An 18,797-nucleotide genomic window follows, 5' to 3' on the forward strand; every position below is an offset into this window, starting at 1 on the left:
AATCACAAGGATAGCTGCACAACTGCAGAACTCCCAAAGGGGGCTCATTCCTATGACATTTATAGCACCTCAGGTCACAGAATATGTGTTTTCTGAAAGCAGGTTGATTTTCAGAGAAATACAGAACAGGAGAGAAACTGAGAATGAAGAGAAGCTGGCACTGTTACTCCCTAGCAAGAGGGTTAAAGGTGAAGGAAACGGGACCTGTGAGTGGAACTTTCTCCTTGCAAAAAAAAAAAAAGATTGGCGGGGCTGGGGGGGGCGGGCAGTGAGGGGGGTAAAATACAGGTTATTCCCAGCAAAATGTACTGCTTGAGCATACCCCTTCTCATAGCAGTTGGTCATATTGGGTAAGACTGTGTGTTTAGTTACCTATTTCCCTCACCAGCCCCTCAAAGTCATGAGGACCATGTCTGGTTTTTAGGAAATATGTATTTTATTAATTTTTTACAGAGAAGAAGGGAGAGGGATAGAGAGTTAGAAACATCGAATAGCTGCCTCCTGCACACTCCCTATTGGGTATGTGCCTGCAACCAAGGTACATGCCCTTGACTGGAATCGAACCTGGGACCCTTGAGTCCGCAGGCCGACGCTCTTATCCACTGAGCCAAACCAGTTAGGGCGACCATGTCTGTTTTGTTCACCAGTTACTTCAGGGCCTGGCACAGAGTAGGCACTTAACACCCATACAGATCAAAAGAATTGGTCTGCCAATTAATCTCCTATTACTAACATTGACAAGGAAAAGTTGCTTGAGTAAAAACAGTGTATAGAGTTGTCATGCCTAGAACTCTTCAAATAGGTTGGTGGGGATAACCTAAGACCTTTAAAAGCTTGTAGAAAAGACAAGACTTCAGCTGAATCTTATTTTATGGGATGGGTGTTGGGTCTCAGATTGGTTATGATTCTGACTTGTGCCTGAGACAGAGATGAGGCAGGGAAGGTAATACAGGAAAAAAGTATTGATACTTTTTGTATAATAGGCATAAAATGTATGGTTAGCAGAGGTTACGCAAACTCTCAAGAGTTGGCAAATATGTGGAGAAACTGGAACCCTCATACTTTGATAATGGAAATGTAAAATGGTGCAGCCACTTTGGACAACAGTCTGGCAGTTCCTCAAAAGTTAAACAGTATTACCATACGACCCAGCAATTCTACTCCATGACAACTGAAAATATATTTCCACACAAAGACTTGTGAATGAATGTTTATAGCAGCATAATTCATGATAGACTGACATCAATCCATCAATGATAAATGAATAAACAAAATATGGTATGTCCTTACACTGGAATATTATTTGGCAATAGAAAGAAATGAAGTATTTATACATGCTACAACAAGGATAAAAACCCTGAAAACATTTATACTAAGTGAAAGAAGCCAGTCACAAATGACTACATATGACCACATATTACATGATTTCATTTCTCCAAAATGCTCAGAATAGGCAAATTCACAGAAACAGAGAGTGGTTGCCAAAAGATGGTCAGGTTGGGGAAAAATGGGGAGTGACAGTGCTTTTGGGGGTGATAAAAATGTTCTGAAATTTATTGCACAATTCTGTAAATATATTAAAAGCCAGTGAACTGTACACTTCAAATAGTTTAATTATATGGCATGTGGATTATATCTCAATAAAGTTGTTATTATTATTTTGTTTTAAATAGGCAGGGTGTGGGACTGGGACCTCCAGAAACCACTACTTCCTGAAATTGGATTGATTCTGTTTCTCCTGCTATGACAGGGAACCTGCTAGAGAACAAGGCACTCCTTGCTGCCCACCTTCTTTAAAGATTCACATGGCTGACCTCCCATACAGGCCTGCTTTATTTATGAGATGATAAGGTTGCAGTAAGCTATTCTCAAAGTAACCTATTTAGTATCACTTTTAAAAACATTAAATGAGTAACTCATCTGACAAGGCCAAGGAAACTAGCTTACAACAACCAGCTCTGATGAGATGCTTTCCAACAGATACAAAGGTAAAATGGCCTGAAAGTTGGGACCCACATTGGCTCGCTCACAGCACGCAGATTAGCTTTCAAGAAAAGGAAAGGTCTGGGATATATGCTTAGTGTTGTGCCCAGAAAACACGTGAATTATCTCCCTGCACTAGGATGTGGGATGTACAGCACCTACTAGGTGTCAGCCCCTTAAAAAACGTTATCTGCTTTAATCTTCATACCAACCTACAGGAGAGGGGGTATAACCCCCTCTTTTATAGATAAGAAAATAAACTCAAATTCCAACAGAGACCACCTGAAAGGAGTTAGCTAAGTTGCAGAGTGGTCTGACTCCAGAGGCCATGCACTCTCCGCCTCCCCACGGGGCCTCCCTCTCCTGGGAATTGGCAGAGGCAGAACTGCTTCTGCGGCTGCTCAAGAGAATCCAGGGCAGAGGTTTCCAGTGGCTCTGAGTCCACTTCCTTGTCCCAGGACACCTTTGGCAGTTGGAAAGATTGTGGTCTAAGTCCCTAAAATCAGAAGTAGACAAAAATTCATCCGTTACTCACCAGGACAGATACAAACCTCAAGATAATTTGTTTTCCAATGGTTTCAGCCTCAAGTTCTGGTTTGGCATTGGCTTTTTAACAACTAACAGCTGTAGGCAATTTTCACACAGAATAAAGACATCACTAAGGCAGAACATGGAATTTTCTCCCTTATGAAGACACAACAATGAGCTGTCTTCAAGATGTACATGGAGCTGCCACCACACAGGCCCTGGCTCAGGTCTTATTTGGGGAGGATGACAGAACACAATTGAAAGGACAGTGGATGTGGATGCTTTGAGGGTACAAGCTCTGCCCACCAGCTCCACAACCACCAAGGAGGTCTTCACCTATCAGCAACATCTGTCTTCTTAGGTTGACTTTTGATTTTAAAATGCTTCAAGTTGGGAAATAAATCAAGCCTGTCACTGCCTCATTATTGCTCTCATGGTGGCCATCATGGCAAGTGGTTCACTGCCCCTCCCTAGGAGAAGACTGTGTCCTCCACCCGCACCAACGACCTCAGGCTTGGCCGGGTGACTTATGGTGCCAGTCTTCTTTTTCTTTTTTTTTAAATATATTTTTATTGATTTTTTACAGAGAGGAAGAGAGAGGGATAGAGAGCTAGAAACATCGATGAGAGAGAAACATCAACCAGCTGCCTCCTGCACACCCCCCACCGGGGATGTGCCCGCAACCAATGTACATGCCCTTGACCGGAATCGAACCCGGGACCCTTCAGTCCGCAGGCCGATGCTCTATCCACTGAGCCAAACCGGTTTCGGCTGGTGCCAGTCTTTACTGAAGGATGATGCATTTGCCCTGAGAACTCAGGAGTAGCCATGTGATTTGCCTTGGCCAAAGAAATGTGGGCAGAAGTGACATGTGTCATTTCCAAGTGCAAGCTTAAAACCCACTGCAGTTTACCATGTCTTTTTTTTTCTTTTTTATTGAATTTATTGGGGTGACATTGGTTAATAAAATTATAAAGGTTTCAGGTGTACAATTCTCCAATATATCATCTATATATTGTATTGAGTATTTACCACCCCAAGTATCATGTCTCTCTTTCCTCTTCCAGCAGGGTTGGGTCTTGGATAGAAGATGGAGAGGAGCAGAACCACAGCTGACCCACACTGGTTTCATCTGCTGCTGTAACCACTTAGATTTTGCTACAGAAAAATCTAGCTTAAGATGACTAAGACTGTCATTAATATTGATCCCCTCCACTTCCCTTGTCACCTTCAATCGCTCCTCACAACTCAATTCCTCCAGAAAGGTTTCCTTGACCATCCTCCTCATCACCAACACCACCACAACCCATTTACACGCAATCTAAGCTTAAGTGGGCTGTGCTTCTTCCTTTGGTGCATTATTCCTTTATTGGCCCCCTTTTGCTACTGAAACTGTCAGCTCTTTGGGAGCAGGTTCCAGTTTTCTATTTTGAACATCCTCATTAACACTTAGAACAGAGTCTGTATGCAATGAAGATGGCAGAGGGTAGATTGCTGAAACACTGAAATATTCAATATCATAAAGTACAAAGGTGCTGCCAAGAGTCATCTCTTCTTTTTGCCAACCAGTTCTGGTTGGTAATAGGCCCGTTAATCTACTCAGGAGACTGGAACTCAAATAAAAGTATTGACTTCTCTTGTAGGAAAAGCTTAGAGGTGAATTCTGGTCTAGAAGAGCTGAGGTGACACAATCAGTTCAATTAATACCCCTGGAGGGAAGTGACACAGCCAATATTACTTTTATGACACAGTCATGCAAAACAATAGCACTCTCTGTTATCTACTCAATAATACAAATGGTCTGATTAGAACTAACTCCATTATAAAATGCCAGTAGTAACTGAGGTGGGTAGAGTACTAATGTAATACTTATTGAGCACCAATGAGGACCAGGCATTGGGCCATTTATTATTCTCATTTAAACATTACATCAAATTAGGAGAAAGTATTATTTTTTCCTCCACTTTCCAGAAGACAAGCTCAGAAAAGGCATATGCTTTTTCCATACTTGTACAGATAATAAAGTCAGAGCAGTAATTGGAAGGAAGGTCTTCCTAATCACTATGTCAGTGCCATAATATCCTCTTGAAACATGGGATGGAAAGAAACATTACTTTGGAGATGCTTGAAAATCTAAGTTGAAGATAGTCCTTACATCTCTGAGTAAATGGGTCCCACACCAGCTTCACCTCTCATTTCCAGTATAGTGGATTCTAAAATAAAGTAGTATCTATAAAAAGTTTCTCACAACAGCTATTGGATCCTACATCAGACACATCTCTCACTTCAGTATAGTGGATTCTCAAATATGATAGTATCTATAAAAAGTTTCCCACAACAGTTATTATTGCAATCCTATCATTAGGCTAAATAATTATACTGTGCTTAAGTAATAATGTCTTTCATCAAAGGGTCAAGGACAGGAGGGGTAGTACGACTAATTTTAAAAAAGACATTAATATTGTACACTGGAAGTGCGAATGGAGGAAACACTAGGGAATCCCATGAGGTATAAAGCAGGCGAGGGAACTGTTTGTGCACACAGTACAGAATCAGGTTGGGATGGAGATGAATTAGAAAGGATAACTTAGGATGCAGTACTGCCACATATTTGAAGACCTAAAGGTTTAAATCGCTCCACTTAAAGCACCAGGAGGCCCTTCAATGTAGTAATGCTTCCTTCTTCCTTCTCTCTTTCCACAGGCTCAGTGCTAACAGTGGGGCTGCAGACATAAGGGACAGATTGGGGTCATGTCACTGAAGCAGGACAAGTACATGGCTAACAAAACCAAACCACTCATATCCTCTCCTCTCCCTTTTACCTCTAATCACTGTCAGGATGGAAGTCTGGGACTTACCACGAGTTCACTGAACATGACGTCCAGCTCCTCCACAGGGGGCATGGGTAACGCTGGCTCCATGGTCTGAAGTGCAAAGTTGCTATCATTTCGCAGCCGATACGTGATTTCTGGGTGATCATTATTGCGGAAACAGCAAAAGATGAATGAAATCCCCCGTCCACCTCTCTTCCTTGGGGCCATGGCTGAATTCTGTTCTACTTCTTGAGTGACTACACTCTGCAAAAAGAGGGACATGACATGGTTAAGAGTGCAAAGTGAATACGATTATATATATCCCAAAGAGAAACATGCAAATTAACCATCACTCCGCTACGCCCACAGCCAATCAGAGTGAGTATGCAAATTAACCAACAAAGATGGAGGTAAATTTGCATATGCAGGCGGAGGGAGCTACTGGAGCGGTGCTCCTGACAGAAGCAAGGACTTGCCGGTTCCCGGGCAGCCAGGGAGCTGGGACTTGCCGGTTCCCGGGCAGCCAGGGAGCTGGGACTTGCTGGCTCCAGGTGGGCCAGGAGCAGGGACGTGCTGGCTCCCGGGCGGCTGGGAGTGAAGCCAGGGGAAGGAAGGCCTATTCTTGCACGAATATCATGCAATGGGCCTCTAGTATATGTAAATATATATATATATTTTAATCTGACCAATTCAAGAAAGAGCCCTCTGCACTGGAGGCATGGCAGGGCATAGAGAGAATAACCCAAGGGGGTTTGGAGTCTAGTTGGGCAAAGAGCACATGTCCTTCTATTCAATTGTTGAATGTTTCCTATGGCCAACTGATGGGCAAACAGTACAACGCTGGTCAGTCCACACCACCGCACGTGCTGCTGTTACATTGGGCTACTGGCCATTCTTTGTACATCACATGCTCTTCCCTGCCAAACCATTTTGTTGTTATTCTCTGTGTATGAATCCTGTCTCTTCCTTGCCCCCAGAAGACCTCATCCTTTATAGTTCAATTCTAGCTTTTCCTTCTTTACCTTCCCCAAGTAGAACTAATAATATACAGCTAAGGCATTCCAGCTCGTGTCACTTTCTCTCTTAGTTTTTTAGGAGTGTGTCTTCCTGTTAGACTATGATAACTCAAATTGGGGGAAGGAGCTAAGTATTAAGCATGTTGGCAGCTCTAGTGCCTTGCACAGTGCTGGGAAGATAGGAGGTACTCAGTTAATGTTTAGTGTTGAATAATTTAAATTTATAACAAAGGAAGTGTGTTTTAACATGAGCTAGAAGGGTCAGAGATTTTCAAACATAAAAGATACAAGTGAGTTTACTAATAGGGAGATGGTTAAATAAATTATGGTATATTCACATAAAGAATACTTTGTTACTCATTAAAAAGAACAGGCATCTGTGTATCTAGATATGAAAAAATGTTCAAGATGCTATATGACATATATACCACATTACAGGATTACATGTTTTAAAGCATTTATGAATATATTAGTGACCCGGCGCATGAACACGGGCGAGACCCGGGACCCGGCCCACGGTGCAGGACGCCGTGAATCCCAGAGTGCTGCCCTGATGCACCGCCTCCAGGCCGCATGGAGCCACAGGGCCCCGCCTCCTGGTGATGGGTTGTGACGGCGTGAGGACCACTGAGGATTTTATTAGTAAGATGTAAGTGTTAACAGCAATAACCTCCAAAATAAAAATAGGTAATTGGAGAACTATTCCTTTTCACTTTATACCCTTTGGGTTTGAATTCTTACCAAAAAGAAAACATTTTTAATGATTGTATAGTTTTTTAAAACTACATGTATTGGCCTGCAAAAACATACTGTCAAGTGAAAAAAGCAAAAACCCAAATTACTTATATGTAAATGCATAGCAAAGGGCTTGGAAAGATACACAACAAATTCCTGTTTCTGAAAGAGAAAGTGGACTGGGAAAAGGCAAGAAAGGAAACATTCTTTTATATTTTACACACACACACACACACACACACACACACACGTATACCGTTTGTGGATTTTCAAATTTTAAAAAGAGACAGAATAGAAAGAAAAAAAGGAAAAGGAAGGGTGTGTGAATTGGCCCTTCATGATTTTATAAGGGCAGAGGAGGAAAAATCATCTGTGGAGGGAAGATGAAAGAAGAAGTGGTGTAAATTTCAGGGAGGAGCAATGGAGAGTCAAACTAGAGAGGGGTGCTGGTATGGAGAAGATGCAGCCCAGGGTGAGGAGCCTGGATTTATCCCACATTTAGAAGCCTCTTCAGAGAGAGAGAGAGAGAGAGAGAGAGAGAGAGAGAGAGAGAGAGAGAGAGAGAGAGAGAGAGAGAGAGAGAACTATGGGCCAAGTACAGAAGGTGACCAGGGTGGAAAACCTCAGGTGCCTAGGAACAGATGACCTCGTCCTCGGGGTGACCCTTCCTCACCTAGTATATTGCTGGTCTAGTGGTTTGGACCCCCTGACCTTTCCTCCCTAGAGATACATATAGACCTTAGTTCTATTTCAGCTCCAGGCCCAGAAAAGCAACAAAACCAGACAAGGGATGCCATGGCTGACCTTAGGACCAGCTGCATTGGATAATGACCCCCTGCCATGGCTCCGACCTAGACCCTGAAAGGACACACCTGGAAAGCTGTTGAATACTCTAAGATCTTCCTCTGGGACCTCCCCTAAAATATCTGCCCTTAAAACCTTTAGGACAGAGGACCCAGGGAGCTCTCCCTCCAGGGAGCAAACCCATCGGTCTTCCCTCCTCTCCATCTCCATCTCCTTCCCTCTAGGCATGTCACCATTTCCCTCCTCATTCCCAAACTCGAGGGCCCTTCTTTTGCCTCTGTACCTTGTTTCCTGAGCCATTTTTTCTACCACTCATTTCTTCCATCTCTGTGATTTCCTAAATAAATGTTCTCTTATAGTTTGAATCTTGGCTCTGAATTCTTTCCTAGCTAGACTCAAGTTGCTGAACCCAGGTCCAGTTTGGCCCCACTGGTCTAACTCCTGGTACTGTTCCCACCACCACCAACAAAATTATCTTATTTGATTATTTCATGGGGCAGGGGCCTTGCATATATTGTTCACTGCTCTGTCACCAGCACTTGACAGTACACGGGACACATGTACTAACTTACTCATTGAAATGAGGTCTGGGCCCTCAGCATTTTGTGACCCCATGACGCACAGCCAACAGAGTAATTTATGATCTGGGTCTTTCTTCCACCATTGAAGCATCAAATCCAAAAAGAAAAGTACCCACTACTAGTGTTGATTAGTGCCTCACACATATAGGAATATAACCAAAGTACTTGGGAAATGAGTAGAAAGACCATTGCTTTAGTTTTGCAATGTACAAGTTGTTTCAGTAAAACCCAAGTTATGTTACATTCTGGTTGTATTGAGGAGGGGAGTAGAGGAAATGCTAAAATCTAAAAATCAGTCCAAAGCATTTTTCAAGTCTTAAAAAAAATGTCAATAGTTCTATAAACCAAGAATATGAGAGTCTTGGCTAGTTTTTAAGATGTGTACTAAGATACAGAGCTTATTACATTTAAGAAACTAATTGAGCCCTAGCCGGTTTGGCTCAGTGGATAGAGCATCGGCCTGTGGACCACAGGGTCCCAGGTTCGATTCCATTCAAAGGCACGCACCTCAGTTGCAGGCTCCTCCCTGGCCTGGGCCCTGGTCAGGGCACGTTCAGGAGGCAACCAATCAATATGTTTCTCTTACATTGATGCTTCAGTCTTTCCCTCTCTCTTCCACTCTCTCTGAAAATCAATAGAAAAATATCCATGGGTGAAGATTTAAAAAAAGAAACTAATTGAAATCATTTTAATGACAAAATATTGCCTTTAACAGATGATGTGTATTTAAAGACCTTAGTAAAGCCCAAAGGCCAAGTTTGATGCTAGTTCCTCTGTAGAAACCCAAATACAAAGTCCTCTTTTAAACCAAAACTTAAACTGCAGATGATGGCAAAGCTTTGAGATTTCCAACAAGCAACCATTTTTAAAACACATGTCTGGAACGCCACGGTTCAAAGCCTAGTCTCTTAGACAAAGACCAAAACAGGAAGCCAAAGGAATCATCCCACTTGACCCCTTAGTGGCAGTAGATAAGTCTAACCCCGTGGTCCGCAAACTGTGGCTCGTGAGCCACATGCGGCTCTTTGGCCCCTTGAGTGTGGCTCTTCCACAAAATACCACGGCCTGGGTGAGTCTATTTTGAAGAAGTGGCGTTAGAAGAAGTTTAAGTTTAAAAAATTTGGCTCTCAAAAGAAATATCAATTGTTGTACTGTTGATATTTGGCTCTGTTGACTAATGAGTTTGCCGACCACTGGTCTAACCAGTTAACTGCTCTAGCACTTCACTAATGAGGGATCCCAGCAACTGCCTGTGAATAGGATTTTGGTAAGCACCTCACACCCAACACTTAATTCCATTATCCCCATTTCACATTTGAGACTTAAGAGGACACTTGGGAGGGAGCACGGCAATTAGAAAAATTTTGAGGGAGACTTGATTTGCTGGTAAAGGCAAAGAAATGTTTATTGAGAAAAGCCCAATTGTTTGGGAGTGGGACAGGGAAGCTTGGCAGAAGTCAGGAAACCTGCTTGCTTAATAGGCTGGAATCCAGTCCCCACCCTCTTCAACCTCAAGGTTATGACCTTAGTTTAGCCTACCGCCATCTCCCATCTGAATGACTGCAACAGCTTCTTAACTATTGGTTCACCAGTCTAGAGGTTGGCAAATCTTTTCTGTAAAGGGCCAGATATTAAATATTTTTGGCTTTTGAGGCCATTAAAACTCGATCATAATTACTCAACTCTATCATTTTGTCATGAAAGCAGCCACAGGCATCTGTGAACATAGGCATGCCTGTGTGTCAATAAAATTTATTTGTGGACGCTGAAATCTGAATTTCATATAATGTCATGTCACAAAATATTAATCTTTTTTAATTTGTTGTACCATTTAAAAATGTAAAAAGCATTCTTAGCTTGTGGACCACACAAAAACAGGTAGTGGGCCCATGGGTTGAAGGTTGCTAAAATTGCCTTAGTCCATCATATTCACCCATTTAATTCATGAAGTCAAATGTTGATCAATTACATGTTCAACACTGGGCTAGGTACTTAGGAAAGAGGGATGAAAATGAGTTAATGAAACCTCAGAGGGCTTATTTACTTTGGAGAAGACAGAAAAAAATCAAGTAAACTAAAACAAGTATTGATTTTGGTTAGTGTTATAGGGGATGCAAGAAGAAAGTGAAAGAAAATGCTGGTGGTGGGCGTAGATGGCTACTTTAGATAGTGTGATCAGGGAAGGCCTCTCCAGAAAGGGGCATTTAAATGAAGACCCAGAGGGTAAATAGACTAGCCCTGAAAGTGTCAGGGAAGAGGATTCCAAGCAGGAGTGTGTACAGACGCCTAAAGCAGGCGGGAACTTGGCATGTTTGAGTTAGAGAAGGAAGAGCAGTGTGGCTGGAACATAGTGGGTAACAGGAGTGTTAAGAGAGAAAAGGCTGGAGAGGACAGGGACCCAGACCCCAGGGCCTCATATACCAGAGTGAGGAGTCTGGGATTTATTCTCAGCACATCATAAATCTGATTGTGCCACTCAGCTCTGCATTGTCTCTTGGATACAGTTCAACTTTCCAGCATGGACCACAAGACCCTCAATGGCCTGGCCCTTGCCTACTTTATTTTCTACCCTTGTGTCCCAATACCCTGAATACTGTGTGCCCACATGCCACCTCCTGCCTCCTAACCCCCACACACCCCTGTGCATGTAATCATCAGACCTTGACAGATCACACTTCTGAGCTCACACCTCTGTAGCCCCCTCAGCATAGTGTGCTCTTTTTCTTCTTTACCTGACTATCTTCCACTCACCATTCAAGACCTACTCTGATACTGCTATTTTATGAGTCTTAAGTTTCTCAGAGACAGTCACACATTTATTTCTACACAGTTAGCATTATGTACATAGTTGAATGGGTGTTTTTGTTGCTGTTGTTTCAAAAAATCATGCCACTAAATTATGAGCTCCTGAGACAGGGACCACGTTTCATTCACTCCCTGGCACACAGTATATTCTCAGTAAATGTTTGTTGAATGCAAAAGCACAAACGCCTAAGTGAACAAATGATTTCGTCTCTAAACTTCAGGGTTGTGTGATGGGGTGTTCTTCCCACAGTTGCCTGTAGATCTGTTTTTCACAACCGCCAATTTGAGGCCAATCAGATCACCAAGTGTTCTTTAGCCACTTGTCAAGCCTTTGACACTGGCAGTAGTCTCACAAACAGACTTCATCCTCGGGGTATTTGCAGCTTCCCTTGAGAGAGGAATTTCTTTCTGGCTGAACTAACTGGTGCCTGTTTTTTCCACCCATCCTCAAGTAAGCTCCTTTGGAAATGTCTCTGAGACATTTCCCCATTCCTTACATTCAGTGAACACTGCCCACAATGTATTCACTTACTCTGCTAGCATAGCTGAGCCTCCTCAACCCATAGGCCAGACACTGTGTTTGGTGCTAGAGAAACAGATGAAGAAGACCCACGGATCAGGGAGACCACAGCTTCAGAGGAACATTTAGGGAGCAGTGAAATTGGTCTGTCTGCCCAGTAAAGAGGGAATTCAGTTACTGAAACCAGGAGCCTGTGTTTCCACATCTTGGCCCCTTTTTAATCAGATCAGCCTGAGGGAAAGGACTAATTCCACCATGACAGCTGGGCCCTCAACCAGAACACATCTTCTAATCTCAGCTTCTGGCATTGTTGCAGGGGGAAAAATCACTTCTGGGACATCCAAAATATAATCCACCTTCAACATTACAGATGACTATTGCAATGCCATGCACAAGGAAGCAATTAAAAAGCTACTTAAGATTCTGGAGCAGGTGCATTTTGCTTAGCAAAGAATAAGAAACTTAATCCATCTGTGGCCTAGCTCAAAGTCAGAGTCATTTGTACTATCTTTAACAAAACAAATAGGACTCTCAATGTGGCAACAGTAAAAAAATGGGAACCAAATTTTAAGAAATGTAGAGAATCATAATCATAATTTAAAAAATGAAAAACAACTTTATAGTTCATAAGAAAAAGCTCCTTAACATTTACCTTTGATAATGCCAAGTCACAATACATGTGTGACATGTGCAGTTTGTTTCCCAGAAAGCAACACATGATCAGTACCAAATATACATGGGAAACTTGGAAGGTCACGTTCACAAATAGATTTGCATTGATATGTACATATAATTTAAACTGGTTCAGCAGAGACTTCTGCCATACATTTATAAGATGGCTGTCCAGACAGAGAAATATGTGTTCACCTGCTAAGTCACCAAGGTTTTCCTCCAACCAAAATGGTTATATGAAAAACAACAGCTTAAAGGCTGGAGGAAGGGAAGAAGGAGAGACTATGAGCTCCTCCCAGCCACCACCTTGGTTTAACAGTTGAGAGTTTCTGCATGTATTCTCAGAGTGCACAGAGCACGATCTATGTCATGCCCCATTTCTATTACCATATTTTCCGGCGTATAAGACGACTGGGCGTATAAGATGACCCCCAACTTTTCCAGTTAAAATATAGAGTTTGGGATATACCTGCCCTATAAGATGACACCCGGCGTATAAGACGACCCCCGACTTTTGAGAAGATTTTCCTCGGTTAAAAAGTCGTCTTATACGCCGGAAAATACGGTACTTTAATCAAGATAGATAGTAATTCACATTTAATTCTCCAATTATAATTTCAACACTAAAATACTGTCATTGTTTCTTTATTATACATAGTCTCTGGAGTCACTGAAACAATGTCACAGACACAAAAAGAGGGACAAGGAAGAAAATTTGTGCCTTAAGAGCAACTAGAATAGTTAGGGGAACCCTCAGTTTTAATCGTCATACCTATTGTTTTCAGAGCTGCATTTTACCCCACATTTTCCATTTTCCCAAAAGGCCCTGACATGCAATTTGGGTTTCAACAACACGATAATGCTAACCAAGATTCTCTTATCAAAAAGAATGTGAAAGGAAAAAATTGCTTTGCTTCTTTCCTTGGCCATCTCTCTCCCCTCTCACATTCCTCATGTCTGGTTTCATTTCCCAAGTACACCAGATGCCAAATACTATTTGGAGCTTTAAAAAAATCTTGGGATACAGTCTAAAGATTATAGGAGAAACATTTGAAAGAGGATGTATTTTCCCTGCAAGTTTCAACTTAGTCACCATCAGGAAACGGAAAGGGCGTAAGTGTATCCAGTGCAGGGACAGCTCTTCCCACATACTTGGTCCCAAAAGGATGTTCTAAGAGGGCAGTTCTTGGAGTGGCTTCTGGAAATTCCCCCAGCAGTTAGTCCTGTCAGTCTAGCGACTTTTCAGATGCAAAAAGAAAATGTGGCAGGCACCGCACCATCCATGAGAAAACCAAAGACCATGCATGCAAAAAAGCCACTGGAACCCTGAGGACACCTCCGCTGCACGGCCTGAAGCAGAGTAGCAAAAGCAAAGCAAAACGCACTCCCCCTCCATGTCCTCTCCGCATCAGTGCAGGCAGGGTTGTGCAAAGTGGAAGCCAGAACCAAGCCCCTTCCTTTCCCACTTCCTCCCGAGATACCGGAGGAAGCAACCCAAGTGAAGTCCATACACACCCTCCAGCCAGATCAAGCATCAACCAGCACATACTTAACAGCGGTTCTCCAAGCCCAAGTCAGAGACTCCTGCCAAAAACACCCTCTCGCTCATGTAAAGAGCAAAGGAGGAGACCTCTAGGTTTCACCCTAAAGAGCTGGCCATGACCGTCTGTCATGACTCAGTTCTTTAACCATGGGTTTAGGGCCTAAATCCCTAAAGCCAACACAACACAATTCTTGAGTTAGGAAGTTTGTGTTGTTCACGTGACAGAAACCAGTCTGGAAGCCAAGACATCTCTCGTCTTGATCATCTGGGAGAAGAGCCAAACCAAAAGTGTCATCGGAGCTCCCCACCAAAGAATGCACAGCCTCGCCAGACAGCCTGTGCCCTTGGGTCTGCTGACCTGTTGCTAGTCTGTGATTTAAGTCAATAAACAAATTTAAGCTGAAACTGAAAGAAATGCAAGTCATATTCCCCTTCTGGGTTTCTATCTTCACTGCCTCTAAGGGATCCACTCAGATTGTACAAAGACAAAGTAAATGGGAAGGTTACACAAACATAGGAAGCTACAACTCGGTTGTCATATCAAAGCTCTTACTCTTCCAAGAGGCCAAGTTTTGTTCTTTAACGAGCTTGTAAAAAAAAAAAAAAAAAAAAAAAGCAACTTTTTTGAATCACCTAGCAGGTCTTTCGTAAAGGATATGAGAGTAAGACATAATAGTCACCAGGAAAGAGTACTTGTGTATTGCAAGACACCAGCAACCACCTGCACTCTATGTACTCAGGTCCTCTGCTGATCTCACAGAAATACACTTAAAGTCAGTCTTCACAACTACAGGTAAATGTGGTACCTCTTAAAATGTCTCCCCACCTCAATCACCACACATAGGCATTTGAGGTTACAGAACTTCCCCTACAAGCAGCCAACCTTTTAGTGCCATCCATACAGAAAATGCAAATGACATTAAAGGACATTGCCCAAAAAGAAATATATCTTCAGTCATTTTTTGGAACCTTCTCACAATTGAAATAATTCTGGCAAATCCTGAAAGAGAAGAGGTTGAACAGGTACATACTTAGTTTGAATAACATTTTTCCAGGTCTTCAGGCAAAGTTTAGTGTGAGTTAGAGAAGAGACACTGAAGGTACTCTGGGCCAAGGACTCCTGACGCCATCCTTACAGTAATGTTAAGTCCCTCTCTGCAGGGAGGCATGAGACCTGGTCCCCTGGAAAAGTCCCCTACTCACCTTTGCAGCCCTCAACCAAATGCTGTTCAACAATCTTACTCCTTCTCAAACACTATGACCACATCTTATCATCAAGGCATTTTATTGCTAAGTAGGTATACTTTTTATTTCTACACAGGCATCTATGAAGAACAATGTCCCCTGGCATGCTATGGAAACTCCAGGTCTCTGGACTGAAAATAGAGACATAAAAGCTTGCCTCAGGGGCTCTATATGTTCATGTTTACTGAAAGCAAATTTTAAAACTCGCTAATTACCTTCCTATCTTCATGTTCTTCTGACTACGTTTATGCTGAGATTACGTTAATACAATTGCAACAGGAGAAAATGAAACATCATGTAGAACAAAAGTTCTTGGTTAAAAGTAGCCTCTCTCTCTGGTAACTATTAAGAAACCCCCATCTTTCGCACGGCCATTGTCTGTGCTCTTCAGTTAGGGAAGTGCTGAGGAACAGACACAATATGACTCATGTGACATGGAGTATCGACCTGGGCTCCAATACATGCTCAACCACTTCTTCCACGGAGTGACTTTAGGAATGACTGAAGCCCTCTATGACTGATGGGTTTTAAGTGGACATTACAAAGAGAAATAAGAATAGCATTACAAAGTCAGAGGGGAATTTATATTTGATAGCTACTGTTTGGTGAAAGTATGTTAACCAGATTCCTTTCTCTGACATTCCTGTGTGTATCAGCAGAACAAATTCCTGGAATGAGGCTGGTTTAATCTCTACAGGGCAGTTGTCATCACTAAATTAAGGGCTCTGCAGGTTAGTCAGCTTATCTGCAAACTGTGGGAAATTCTCTGAGGGTCTTGGGGAGTGTAGAAAAACACATTAAAATAATCTTAGCCTGGCCAGCGTAGCTCAGTGGTTGAGCATCGACCGATGGACCAGGAGGTCACGGGTCAACTCCCGGTCAGGGCACATGCCCTGGTTGCAGGCTCCATCCCCAGTGTGGGGAGTGTAGGAGACAGCAGATCAATGATTCTCTCTCATCATTGATGTTTCTATCTCTCTCTCTCCCTTCCTCTCTGAAATCAATAAAAGTATATATTTTTAAAAATCTTAGCTTTCCTGTACATTCTAAAGCAATAAACAAGTTCAACATTTATTTGAAAACTGCCATGTCGCACACCCAGCTTAGTCACCACAAAGATGCTGACCTCTGCGACATGGACCGGACTGCCCTCAGCCACTGATGTCATCTACTGATTAGTCTGTTTTTTAATCTGAAGGCATCTCGTCTGCCCAGGAGAGTAATTGCAAATTAGTCACCAAGATAGAAAACCTACTACTGAAAGTGCCCAGGGCCACTGGCTTTCACACTTTTCCCTCAGAAAAATTCTGAACAGGTGTGGACACGGCCACCACTTGCCATTACAAATATAAAATGTGTTTATAGAAAGCTAAATACATGGTGATTCCTGGGTTTAAAATTATAGTGCGATGAGTTGTTTACAAGATCCCGAGTCTCTCCAAATGCCTGCTGCTCAGAGGGGCTCATTTTGGGCAAGGCCAGCACCACACCTATTCTTGCACTATTCCCTAATGAGTCCTGCTCATGACGAGGCAGGGAGAAGCACCCAGAAACAATAAGGACAGATCATGGGGAGTCATATTATGAAAACTGAAACTCTCTTTGAAAGAAGCACTCTGCCCTTCATAAAACTCTACCTACAAATTTTACATAATAAATCTTCAAGAGCAGTTTATGGAAAGATGATAGTAAACGCTTCCACTGAATGCAAGTGCAGGTATAGAAATAAGGCAGTAAAGAGGCACTCCAGCCTCCACCTGTTTCAGGTGTTGTGTGGATCTAGTGGGTGTTGCTCTTCAACCAGAACTGCCCCAGCCCTTCCTGAGAGAGACACACACCCTCTAATGATGAAAATTGAAGGCATTACTTTGTCATGTCAGCCTATAAAACTAATTTTTAAAGGGACAGCACTAAAAAGACGTAGCAAAATAAAGCTTTGGTATGAGGTTTCCTCAGTCTCCCTTCACATTGAGAATCTCCATAAGCACTGAGATATACAACCCTCCAAAATCAGAACTGATTTTTTTAACTGGGGAGGAGGGACAAGGGGGAGAACCCTCAGCTCCACAATGGGCAATCTAATAACCTGTAGATGGAAAAGTCAATTGTGTTGCCTCAGTAGGGGCAATCTAGCAGTATTTTTTGATATTTTTAATGTACTGGCTCTTTGATCCACATCTAAGAACTCCTAGAATGCATATCTAGGAATTAACCTACAGCTAATCCTCATGCATGGGCACAGAGATATAGTAACAAAATGTACACTGCAACTCTGTAATAGAAAGAAAACAGGATTCATTATTTGTAACAAGAGAATCATCTGTGTCCTTCAATAGGAAATGTTTTAATAAATATTGGTGCATCCCTATTGTAAAACACTGGTTCTCTTATCTTGATGCCCAGGCTCTACTCTGAACCAATTATATCAGACGAGAGGCCTGGTGCACGAAATTCGTGCACAGGGGGAGGGGGGGTGTCCCTCAGCCCAGCCTGCACCCTCTCCAATCTGGACCCCTCGAGGGATGTCTGACTGCCCGTTTAGGCCTGATCCCAGTGTGGCCCTGGGATCTGGGATTTATTTATCTTCTACAATTGAAACTTTGTAGCCTGGAGTGGAGCCAAGCCTTCTGTTTGCTCTGTGGCTGCAGCCATTTCTGTTGGGATTTATTTATCTTCTATAATTGAAACTTTGTAGCCTTAAGCAGAGGCCAAGGCAGGCCAGGGCTGTGGAAACTTGGCTTCCTCCATCTCCGGGGGCAACCCTAGCCTCCTGCTCTCTCCAGCTCCGTGGCTGCCTGCTGCTGGCATTTTTGTTTATCTTCTGTCATTGAAACTTTGTAGCATTGAGTGGAGGCCTAGGCCGGCAAGGGCAGGCGGAAAGCTTGGCTTCCTCCATTGCCGGGGAAACCCAAGCCTCCCTCCTGTTCTCTGTGGCTGCAGCCATCTTGGTTGGGTTTATTTGCATAATCACTCCTGATTGGCTGGTGGGCATGGCTTGTGGGTGTAGTGGAGTGATGGTCAATTTGCATATTACTCTTTTATTAGATAGGATTCCTCTGTATTGGGGGCCCAGGGAATGGGAGTTTCCTCAAACGTCACAGGTGATTCCAATGTGTAGGCAAGTTTGAGAATAGAATCTTAAGCCCAGGTTCAAAGAATGTGCTAGACTCATGGATACTGACATGGAAAGATCTAACATATTAATGTTAAGGGGGGGAGGAGAAATCAAGTTGCATAACAATACATGTGTATCACCATTTATGTCAAAAGTAAAACAAAACTGTATTGATAGCTACACACACAACACATACCCCTATATATGTGAATGCATAGCAATCCACACATAAATAGAAATATTAACTATAAAATCAATAAAGTATTTAGCCAAATGCTTGGCACATGGAAGATGCTCAATAAATGGTGGCTATTATTTCCATGTGTGTCTTAAGATTTTTGGAGTCTATAGAAATAGTTTCATGTGGATAATGAACTCTCATAAATGCATCATGCAGATGTCAGTATTCTATTGAAATGAGAACATTTGCAAGCCTT

General features: G+C 42.6%; 1 protein-coding gene across 1 annotated transcript in view; it reads right to left on the reverse strand.

Moving 5' to 3' along the window:
• The window catches only part of DAAM1 (dishevelled associated activator of morphogenesis 1), a 160,875-nt gene that overhangs the window by 90,848 nt on the left and 51,230 nt on the right, over positions 1-18,797 (reverse strand). Inside the window, exon 2 of the mRNA XM_028141646.2 lies at positions 5,370-5,588. Within this exon, the coding sequence (XP_027997447.1) occupies positions 5,370-5,552 (183 nt within the window). The 5' untranslated portion in view covers positions 5,553-5,588. The remainder of the gene's footprint in view (positions 1-5,369; positions 5,589-18,797) is intronic.

Source organism: Eptesicus fuscus, chromosome 5 (assembly GCF_027574615.1).
Source record: "Eptesicus fuscus isolate TK198812 chromosome 5, DD_ASM_mEF_20220401, whole genome shotgun sequence".
NCBI classification, from domain to species: Eukaryota; Metazoa; Chordata; class Mammalia; order Chiroptera; family Vespertilionidae; genus Eptesicus; species Eptesicus fuscus.